General features: G+C 35.6%; 1 protein-coding gene across 1 annotated transcript in view; it reads right to left on the bottom strand.

Annotated features, from left to right (window-relative positions):
- Positions 1 to 12,035, bottom strand: part of ERBB4 (erb-b2 receptor tyrosine kinase 4) — a 584,656-nt gene that overhangs the window by 265,217 nt on the left and 307,404 nt on the right. Inside the window, 2 exon segments of the mRNA XM_070933199.1 lie at positions 4,013 to 4,139; positions 10,581 to 10,694. Of these exon segments, the coding sequence (XP_070789300.1) occupies positions 4,013 to 4,139; positions 10,581 to 10,694 (241 nt within the window).

Raw genomic sequence — 12,035 nt, 5'->3', positions numbered from 1 at the left:
TTTCATGGATGTCAATGACAGGAGGGGAAAAAAGAGAAGAATTGATCTATCAATTCAGCAAGTCATGTGGCCCTTGTTTGGTTGGGCTGAAGATTGAGATGCAAGGGAAAAAAACAGTGAAAATACACTTGGAAAACAGCAAAGATAAATTCAGGAAGTATATCAGGAAATCTAGAATTCAAGGAAGTTTTTGGAGGTGGAGAATTGAAATAAGTATATTAATGTATACAATTTAGTTTGAAAGCAGACCACTTTTTTAGATCCAGGTATTTTTCATTATAAAAGTTTGTAATTCCTTTCTTGGAATTATAAACTGACCCACAAGAGAAAAATCATAAGACAAAAACCAAAAACAGTGCCACAACAGAAAAATCACAAGACAAAAACCACTGTTTGTCTGCTTCCTGTGGAATTATAAATAGTGCCACAAGAGAAAAATTAATTAACGTTGAATTTACTGGAAGCATTTGTATGAAGAATAACTAGAAGAAAGAGACTAACAATTTAATTATGTGCAACAGGTGTGCCATTATTTGTTTTCCAGACCATAGAAGGCTCAAATTATATTTGCACAAAATGTAAACTAATCAAATTACTAGAAGAAAAATGGAAGTCTAGAAGCGTGACTAGCCACTCTGAGACCAGTCATTCTGAAACTTATTAGTGAACATAATGAACTCCTAGTAAAGACAGAAGTCAGTATCCAAACAGAACACAACAAAAAAGAAAAAAAATCTACTTAAAAACAGAAAGGGCAATGAAAATGGCAGCAGATCAAAAAACCCCAAAAAGGCTGTGTCCCCACCTGGAGTTGAACAACTGATTTCATACTCTTTCCCTGGAAGAAAACATTCAGACACCGGGAGAATTCTGTATCAAGCATTCCAATGACAGGAAGTAAAGTAGCTCAGACTTTCCCAAAGAAAAAAAGGCATATCTTGATAATAGATGACTCACTACTCAGAATCAGAAGAACAGAGTTAACAATTTTTAAACCAGGCAATTTTCTAGAGGGTTGTGTTGTCTCCCAGGTGCAAATATTAAAGATTTGATAGAGAGGTTCATGAAAAAATAATCAAGCCCAGTGATTATTATCCTTTTCTCTTCTTTCATGTTGGAATGAATGAAACAATTAAGAGCTTGAAAACAATTTCAATGGACTATGAGCAACAAGGGAGAAAAGCAAAACATCTGGGAGCGCAGGTGATGTCTCATTTGTACTTCCAACAAATAGTTAACATCCAGTGAGGGAAGAGAAGAATCTAGAAATAAATTGCTTGCTCAAGGGATGGTGCCACTGAGAGTACTTTGGATTTTCTAGACCAAGCATCACATTACCTACAGAAAGGACGTCTGGCAAAAGATGGGCTATGCCTCATCAGGACTGGAAAGAAGGTGTTTGGAAAACAACAAGCTCAGCTCATCCAAAGGACTTTCATTTATAACTGGAAGGAGTGAGAGACCAATCTTTAATATCAAACCCCAAGCATAATCCATAAAACAATCAATCAGACAATGAGAAAGGGAGTGATGAGATGGAAAGGGAACTCAGGTTGTTCAGTTCATTCTGAATCTTGAGTCTATCATCCAAAGTATTAGCAATTGCCCCCAGCTTGGTCTCATATGCAAATTTGACAAGCTCCCCTTCTATACACTCATCTAGATAATTTATGATGTTGAAGAGCACTGGATCCAAGACAGAACCTTGAGGTTCCCCCCTGTTAGCTTCTCTCATATAGTTATTGCACTGTTGAGTAAATTTATGCATTTGGAAGTAGATAGAAATGTTCCCTTGCTATTCTTCATTCATAGAAAAATAACACATATAAGAAAGTTTTGAGGAGCATTTAATTGTGTATCTCTATAGATACGTAAAATAAGAGTAGGGCTAGATTGGAAAAGACCATAGAGAGACTAAGACTAGGAATTCAGTAATACACTTGAGAAATGGAATCATTTCCAGATTTTATTCTGAGGTTGAAAGAAGTACAAAAGAATATTCACATTAAAATCAAGGATTTAAAATCAAATAATAGACAATCAAAATTATTTAGGTTTCCTATTCACAATTTAGAATCTGTTTCATTGAACTAGCTTCATCCACAGTACATTTTTAACTGTTATTTTTATTCAGTATAGTTTTGCTGTGAAAGGACAATCTGGAAGGAAAACATGCTTTAAAGCAAATATGTAAAGTTCAAAGTTTGTATTTCTTAAATTAAAATGCACTCCATGTATTAGGAACTCAAATCATGGTTTGTCAAATCAAGGAACAGACTCTGATTTCTAGTCACCTAGCAAACTGCATTATTGAAACAGAACTGATTATTTGAAGACTTATTCAATTGTTTTAATTTCCAAATATTACATATTTGGAATTTCCAAATATTTAATTTCCAAATATTATATATTACATATGCAGAAATGTCTTGCCACAGTTTTACTTTTTCATGTCTTTTCTGCTGAATTTCTGGGGCTATGCTATACTAATCCGGTGTTCCCACTAATTAAATATAATTAAAATAGTTATCAAGGAATCTTTATGTTCTTTTGCTTAGGGTTATCTAAGCCCATAGGTATTCAGAGAATAGCTACAGTTATCCTTGGACTGTTCTGGAAAAATAGATAACAAATGAGATGTGGTTACTGATATCAGCTGAAACCAAGTTGTTCTACTTTTTACATAGAACAAAATTACCCTATTTTAAAAGCCAAAATTTGCACTTTTTGTTTCTAAATTTAGCACCCTACTGTATATCTAGCAACAGTTTTCCCAAAGTATATTACTACTCCAGAAATCAGAGGAGAGGAAGAGAAAATTGTCATACAAAATTACAGCAATCAATTAAACTGAATAAAGATAATTTGCAATATCCTAGTGCCATTCATGCCATTCATAAAATACTTAGTTTCTGTGACATTGGGGAAAGCAAAAGTCATCAACATTTCAGCCATCAAAGTACTTATAATTTTCTCAGATATAAATTACAATGACTAAAATCTCATGACACAACGTTATGACACAACACTATAGTTTCTTATCCTACAATAAAATCACTGAAACATTTAAAATATGATCTCATGATATTTCAGTCAATTAAAATAAAAAATTTATTGGGTACCCAGCTCCTTAAAAAATCCTTGGTCCTTGATGCAGGTTGATATGTAAAAAGAATTAACTGAGGAAATCTAGTATACATAGTAACATTACATGAAAGTACATATTATAATCTATTATTATTAAGGTTTTCATGGTTTTGTGGCAATTTGTTTGTCATGGATGTTTTAATCTGAATTATTTGTTTATGCTCTTAGTTATTTTGAACCACCCAGAGTCTGTATGATTGTGTAATATATAGATTATGTAGACAGACGGACGGACGGACAATTGGATGGTGGTTCCAATTCCAATTCCAATTCTTGTATATGATACTGATGTGAAATACCTTTTTGCTAATTTTAGCAAACAATCTTCATGTTAATGGATAAACTGCCTGGCCTTGTATAATCCAGCACCCCCATTCTAAAGCTAACTTTTTTTTTTTCTAACGGGTTTTAATTCTGTTTTCAAAATGTAGTCATTTTCCTATGTCTCTGGTTGTTTCCTATGCCTCTGCTTTTCTTGAAATTGGTCAATGCATTTCTTTCAGCTACACTGATTTATTCTAATTGGGCTCAAAAACACTGAAATAGTTTTGATCAATCTTCTCATAAAATCCACAGGAGAACCCAAACTAGGACAGTAGTATGAGGCATCTTTATTTGAATGCCAAAGTATGGTAGCCTAAAGTTTCCTTTTGATGTTACCTTATCAACTTTTATGTTTAAAATTTAAAATCTGGATGAACCCACTACATGCTCCTCCTAGATATGTAAATTCACAGGTATCCAGATGAAACAAAGTTGGCCTAATATTTTATTTCAGCATTGAATGATAAAACTGCTGCACAGTGTAATTGTTTTTTTTATAAAAAAAACATTGGCATTAGATATCATAATATTTTACACTTACCCACGAATTCCAGTGACAAGGAAGATCAAGTTCCCATTGATCTTGGTGCAGTTGATAAATTTATCAATGTTACTGGAGTCTACAGTTTGAGCATACATCAAACTTCCTGTACCTATGCCATCACAAGCTGCAAAAACAAACAACTTTGTAAAAATATGCAATCATATATATGAATTCTTTGTATAAGTGACTACCTAAATGAATGACAGCCTAGGCTGAAATTATCATTAGTAGAGGGCAGCAAGGTGATAATGTAATTGCTACAGGTAAAACTGAAAGCATGAAGCCCATATTGTAGAATAAGGATTAGTCACAGAATGATTGTAGCTATATTTCTAGTAGAAAATCATTTACATGGAGAGAAAAGTTCTAAAGCAGGAGCTTATGGGATATGTATCACTACTGAATGGAGTGATCAAGAAAATTTGATAACATTACAGAACTGAACTGGGACAGATCTTGTACATGTATGTTATGAACTGGGAAGTAATAAATACTGATGATAATTAGAAAGGAATCAGGGAAAAAACCTATTCTGTGAAGAAGTCAAGAAAATGGCTATGTTTAATTTTTCTAAGTTAATGTAAAATCCTTTGTTTAAGAATTGCACATTGGTTTCTGAAGCCATATATTCCAGGAGCTTCTGACATAAATCTTCATCTTTTGTTCTTTTAGCTTTCATTTCAAAATAAATAATCTAAAAAAAAACCTTCTATTTCATCCGTGCGTAGTCCTAAGCATAACATAAACCCAAATTATGTTAGGAATTACTTTATAAGGCAATCTATAGAATGCCTTGACTTACACACATGAGAAAATTGTGTATTGCCATAAAAGAGCTGCTTTATAGTACTAGAAATATTATGCAAAGATACAAATCATGCAAGATAAAGCAAAGAAATACACTATAGAACTCTTTTAGCTATAACTCTTCACGGTCACAATGGAGCAATTTTAATGTTCAAAATCCTGTAAAAATAGCTGGGTGATATTAATACAATCAAAACAACAAAAACATGGGTAAACTATAAAGATCTCCAAACTTCTTTACTAACAATCCAGAATCATTTTAAGTATTTTGGGGCTTTTATCCCTATTTCTTTTCTTATAGTTTATCAAATAAATTATTTGACCCTGTACAATAAAAAAAATTCTCATTACAACTGTTAGCCTCACAGAGAGAATAAAAAAGAAATGTTTGACTCAATAGCTCTAAACAGGGCTCAGATCCCACAGATCTTTAGGTAAAGCTCGTAAAATAGATTATTCCTCTTATGGAGTTGCAGTTGTGTATAAAGTTTACATAACCTTAGTTAAATGATATTGTTCCATGAAACCCAAAATGAAGAAAAGTGAAGCAATCTTTACACAATACAAGGAGTTCTCCCTTTACTGACTGCCGACCATTTGATGTTATAATAATTGAAAAACACCAGGTTTGTGACCAATCCTGACATGTACAACTGTTGTATTGTCCCATGGTCATGTGATCACCATTCAGGTGCTTCGCAACAGATGTGCATTTATGAATGTCACAATGAGCTGCAATCACATGATAATCATATGCAAGGTTCACAACAGGCTTCCAAAAAGCAGAATTAAGGGAAAATAAAGAAGTGAAATTGCAAGACAGAATCATATGTTGTCTTGTTTAATGGCTGCAACTCTTAGCAACAGTGTTACTGATCTCAATTGTGTTAGCTATGGAAAGTTAAATATATTTTTACAAAGTTAAATATATTTCTACAAATTTGAATGCATGCTTACATTAGTCTTTATGTGCAATTTACATGTTGAGAAAGAAAAAAGAAGTAGAGAGTAAGGAACATTTCAGCAGGTTCTGACCAGTTCTGGAGAACCGGTAGTGGAAATTTTGAGTAGTTCGGGGAACCGGTAGTAAAAATTCTGACTGGCCCCGCCCCCATCTATTCTCTGCCTCCTGAGTCCCAGCTGATAGAGAGGAAATGGGGATTTTGCAGTAACCTTCCCCTGGATTGGGGATGGAATGGAGATTTTACAGTATCCTTTCCCTGCCATGCCCACGAGCCATGCCCACCAAGCCATGCCACGCCTACCAAGCCACACCCACAGAACCAGTAGTAAAAATTTTTGAAACCCACCCCTGGTAAGGAAGAACTGATAATATGGCAGGAGTAAAGATTGAGCATCTTTTCTATCAGGTTTTTTAATATTCCATTTGGACAGAAACAACAGTTTTGTTTGGCCAGTGAAGTTTTTATAGTGTTGCTTTTGGACTTCTATGATGAGCTTGCAGAAAAGGTTTCCTTCTGACAACTACTGCATGCAAATCAATAAAACACGCTGAGGATCTGGGAACATTTACTCCGGTGTCAGCTAAAGTTTCCAGCAAGTCATTTGTAGTGATCTGTGGATTCTGTTGTTGTAGATCTGGCCAGTTTTCAGGCAGATCTAGCAGACATTTATTTCAATCTTCTTAATCTGCCCTGACTTCCATGTAACTTCCATTTCTCAACCATAGTTGAAAATGCTAGATGGAAACATTTAGATAATATTTTAAGGCCTTCCCCTGCTTTGTAAAGAAGAATTATCTTTATTTCCAAATGATAAGTTAAAAACTTAGAGAAGACAATGGTTACTGAAAGTAATAATCACAATCTAAAAAATTGGAAGGGTCAAAATATTTATTTCCCTGAGAAACTGTCTTCATAGGGCTAATTGTAGGCCTAACAAGTCAAGAATTTTGAGGGATTTTATTAATAATTTCACAGAATCAACCAGAAGGAAGTCGAAACTTCAACACCTGCCATATTTACTGTGTTCTTGAATCTGCAATCAACAGCATCTAAGACTAGTAGTAAATGTGCATTCAAGTTTCTACAAAAATGTCAGAACAGAATAACAGAGTTGGAAGGAATCTTGTAGGTCATCTAGTCCAACCCCCCACCCAAGCAGGAGACTCTACACCATGGCAGTCCTGTCTCTTATTGAAAGCTTACAGTGATGAAGCTCCCACAACTTCTGAAGGCAAGCTGTTCCATTGGTTGATTTTTTTTTTTCACTATCACAAAATTAGAAATCCTTATTTCTATGTTGAATCTCTCCTTGATCACTTTCTACCCATTGTTCCTTGTCTGGCCTTCAGGTGCTTTGGAAAATAGGTTGATCCCTTCCTCTCTGTGACAGCCCTTTAAATATTAGAACACTGCTATCATGTCTCCCCTGGTCTTTCTCTTCACTAAACTAGCCATGCCCAGTTCCTGTAACAGTTCTTCATATATTTTAGCCTCCAGCCTCCTAATCCTCTTTGTTGCTCTTCTCTACACTCTTTCTAGAATCTCAACATTTTTTTTATAGTTTGGTGACCAAAACTGGATGCAATATTCTAGGTGTGGTCTTACTAAGGCTTTATAGAGTGGTATTAGTACCTCACGTGATCTTGATTGAATCCCTCTGTTGATGCAATTTAGGATTGCATTAGCTTTTTTGGCTGCTGCTGCACAGTTTTGACTCATATTTAATTGGTTGTCCAGTAAGACTAAGACAACTAAGGTTGTCCATGATCCTTCTTACAATTACTGCTATTTAGCCTGATTTCTCCCCTATTCTCTTCTTTATGTGTATTTTTGGTTTTTCTTGCCTAAGTGTAAGACTTTACTTTTCCCTACACTGAATTTCATTTTATTAGTTAGGGCCCAGTGTTCAAATCTGTCAAAATCCATCTGTATCTTGAGCTTATCATCTAAGCTCAAGATTCCTGCCAGTTAATATCATCTGCAAATTTGATAAGTTCCCTTCTATTAACTCATCTAAGTCATTTATAAAGATATTGAAGAATACTGGGCCTAAGATGGAACCTTGTGACAACCTACTGCTTATTTCCCTCTATGTAGACGTAGTACTGTTAAGGACTACTTGTTGGAGTACAGTTTGTCAGCCAGGTACAAATCCATGTGATGGTGATGCTATCTATCCCACTTTTTTCTAGCTTACCAAGAAGTAGGTTGTGGTCTACCTTGTCAAACTCTGCACCATAAACACATTATACAATTTAGCCAGTGGTGCCTATATTGTTGCATGCAACCATAACTCTACATAGAAACGTGATATCTCAAAGAGTATTTTAACTAAGGGGAAAGCTCATAATGACCAGAGACATACCCCTAAATCATACAAAGGAACAAATTTGATCCCCATTCTGACCTACATAAATCAAATGTTTCCATGCATAGTTTTCTACTAAAATTGATAGTTCTCGTTGAACAGATTTAAGGTGCACTAGAAACTAGTGTTAATGTTTCTCAAGCAATGTATTAGAAATTATTCATCCCAGAAAGCATTACTACATGCAAATATTTGAGGCATGTTGATACTAGAATATTTTCCCTGCTTCTGAAAACTAAAGCTCAGATTAAATGCGTAAAGATATCCTTAATATTCTGAATGTGCTTGCATAAATGCATGAGGTCTTCAAACTCAGCAGAGGACAGGGCACATAGACCTGCCCTGGTGCTTCCCCCGCCTTACCCTTCATACTGCCAGTATACTGGAGATGTGGAAGGGAAATGTACTTGCATGCCTTGAAAGGGGGAACAGCTCTTCATCCAGCCTGGGACTGAAACTAAAGAGTGTTTTGGATTATATACAGAGTTACACATTCTCCGCAGGCGTTCTCTTGAAACTGGGAAACTATCCAGTTTGGAGCTTACAAATGGTATCACTTAAAGCACAGTCTTTCATACTCATGTGAAAAATATAAAATTTGAACTGTCTTGTAAAAATACATTTGCATATACTACTTGATTTTAGATATTTCTATTAGAATATGCATTTGGTTTTGTTGTTGAATTTCCCTTTATAAAGCACAGTTATAAACAAAAAGAATAAATCTCTTTTATCATTATGAACTACTTTCAGATTTGAACCTTCTTCAGGTTTGTCCTTATTTTTTTTCAAGAAAATATGGTCACCATAAATAGAAGGGGAATTCCAGAATATATTATATCTAAATTAGAGATGACAGTGACAGAGATATGTGGATAGGGACCAGATGCTGAATCCATTGAACGTGCACCATTGGAAGAGTGAAGGGAATTATAATCTGGAAAAAAGGCTAAATATTTTGGGAAAGGGAGAACTTGGGAAAGCAGTCACATCTTTTTGCACCTGTATTTTGCAATCTGTGTTAAAGAATTGGATTCATTGTAGGAGATGAACAGACAGAGCTGGGCAGAGTTAAATGTGTCATCAGCTTTGAGTTGTTATGTTGCCATAAAGAGTCCAACTCCAATCTTTCTTGAATTCTGTTGGTCCTTATATGGCACCAATTTAATATTGAACATCAACAGTTGACTAGATTCTTGTGTATAGGCTTGAGCAGTGATGGCTAATCTTTTTGCCATTGCGTGCCAGGAGAGGGGGGGCAGGGGAGGTTCATGCACATGCATGCCCACACCCATAATTCTATGTACCCTGTCCTGCACATGCACATGCAAACCCCTCCCCCCCGCTCCTAGCACGCGATGGCCTGGTAGGCCCATTTTTCTTTCTCACCTGGCTCCAGTTCCTCTCTATGCATCTGGGAAGGGCGAAAACAGCCTTTCCCATCCCCTCGGAGGCCCTCTGGAGGCCTGAAAGGGCCCATTTCCCAACTCCCGGTGGGACAGGAAGTAACTTTTTTGCTATCCACAGCCTCCAGAGCCTCTCTAGGAGTCTCTGGGCCTTCCCCCCTCCCCAGGCCCTCTGGAGGCAGGTAACAGCCTGTTTCTCTACTTCTGGTGGGCCCAGAAGGCCCGAAAATCAGCTGGCCGGCACGCGCATGCATGCCAGAGCTGAGCTGGCGGGCCCACTGATATGGCTACGCATGCCACTTGTGGCACACGTGTCATAGGTTTGCCATCACGGGGCTTGAGCACTAAATCTTTAAACTGCAACTTAATGTACGGTCCTGATCATTTGCACCTGAAACTAGGCATTAAAGAGATTTCTCAACTGCAAAACTGCAAGAAGTTCATCTTCCCTTCTTCGCTTTAAACCACCTTCCCATCATACTTCTGCTATTATCCTATGTAATTATAGTCTATTCCTCCTGTTTTATGCAGAAATAATTTCTTGATTGCCAGGAGCCCAATAAAGCTCACAGGCAATGGGGCACAAACCCTGTTTAACTAGTTCACATACTTGCCTTTTTTTCTGATAAAAAGTTGCTCCCTAACTTTAATATCGCACACCCAATGTGATGCATTGTTGGTTTCATTGTCTTTCCTGAGCTTGAGGAAAAGGAGAAAGGGGAGACAACACTGCAAACTCCAAAGGAGAAGGGAACATGAAGGAGCAACTCTTTGGGAGATTATTTCAGAGATCAGACTCTACCAACTTCATCTTACAAACTGGTGTTCCAGAAGACCCTCAACTACTGTAGACTATGTTCAGTGGACTATGGGAAACCACATTTCCACAGGATTGCCACAGTTACCTTAGATGATCAAACAGCTACCTTTAGATAGTGAAACCTAAACTGGGTTTGGACTCCAACTGCAAGACTACCATTTATTGAACCACACAGGGTTTTTAAACAAAGACAGCCTACCTTTAGGACAAATGTCAGTGCATGGTTTACATGTCTTAATTCCATTTTCCTCTATTTCCATCTTGGGACTCGGACAGGCACGTACACACGAGCTGATATCAACCACAAAGTTGTCTAAAAGGGATAGAGGGGGAAACAATGAAAAAAAGTGGCAAATAATGAACGTCCCAACCTCCATTTCGAAAGAGACAGGGTTGGTTAAGAGGCAGGACTTATATTTATATTAGTGCTCAACATGTTCTTTCCTATGATGTTCTATTTTATTTTCTGAAATGTTATGCAAGTTCCCACTCCCATGCTTTATTGCTAATTTAACATTCTTTAAACATTTTATTTCCCATGATATTGATTCTGTAACTTTTTAAAATGAGAATAATATTTTGGAATATATTTGTAGTATATCCATCAGAAACTATCAATTCTTACCATCACATAAAATAAAAACTATGCAGGCTATTGAATAGTATATATATTGGCAATTGATTTTAAAAAATAAAATTTAATTTATATAAAATAAATTTAATAAAAAATAATTTTATTTCAATTAGTAAGCAAAATGCCCCTGTAATATAAAGATAGAACTGGCTGTTATACTCGTCTAGTATTTACAATTATCCAACTGCTTAATTTTCAACTATAAGAAACATAAATTCACACTGCTTCAAAGGTGGGCATTCTTTTGTAACTAGTAGTAGTAATAATAATGCTAATAATAATTGAAACAGGATTACATAGTAATCCTATGATGATTACCACCATCAAACAACATCAGCCTATATCATGTCCTTGAGAAGGATTCAATTAAAAATGCCAAATGTGTGACCAACCATAATAATAATGCTGTAAAGCATCTGGGATATCCAGCAAAGTGAAAGAAACTGTTGAAATTGAACGAAAGTGAAGAAAATTGAGCAATCATTAAGTGCTATTTCTCATAAAACCCTACAACTAGGAGATTTTAAATATGATGTTTGATATTTGGAACCATAAATACCTAGATTTAGAAATCCATGTACAGCAATTAAGGGAGCAACAAAAATTTCTTCTTGGAACACAAACTTTTACAGATACTAAACTGCAAGATCTGGAAAACTATCTGAAAATTCTAATAATATTGGTAACAACAACACAAATAAAACTTATTTCATCATCAAATAAATCAAATAAACTCTCATCAAATTTTATTAGTATTCAACACCTATTACAATGCTGATAAAAAGGAATGAAAATACTGAGGAAAATAATGTTGAATGCTAGCTTTTAACTAAAAGGAAAATATATTGAACATAATTTTCTATTTCAATGATGTAAGTCTTTACATATTGCTTTTCAAAACTTGAGTTATAGGAAAAAGCTTCCACCATTGAAAAATATGAGTAGAAAAGAAATATCAAAATTCACAAATTTGATAGCAGAGCATACTAAACCACAGACACTGGCTGATCCTAGTTAACT

Source organism: Pituophis catenifer, unplaced genomic scaffold, assembly GCF_029215685.1.
Source record: "Pituophis catenifer annectens isolate HBS135680 unplaced genomic scaffold, rPitCat1.0.hap2 SCAF_1, whole genome shotgun sequence".
Taxonomy (NCBI): Eukaryota; Metazoa; Chordata; class Lepidosauria; order Squamata; family Colubridae; genus Pituophis; species Pituophis catenifer.
This window is presented reverse-complemented; position numbering and strand designations above follow the sequence as displayed.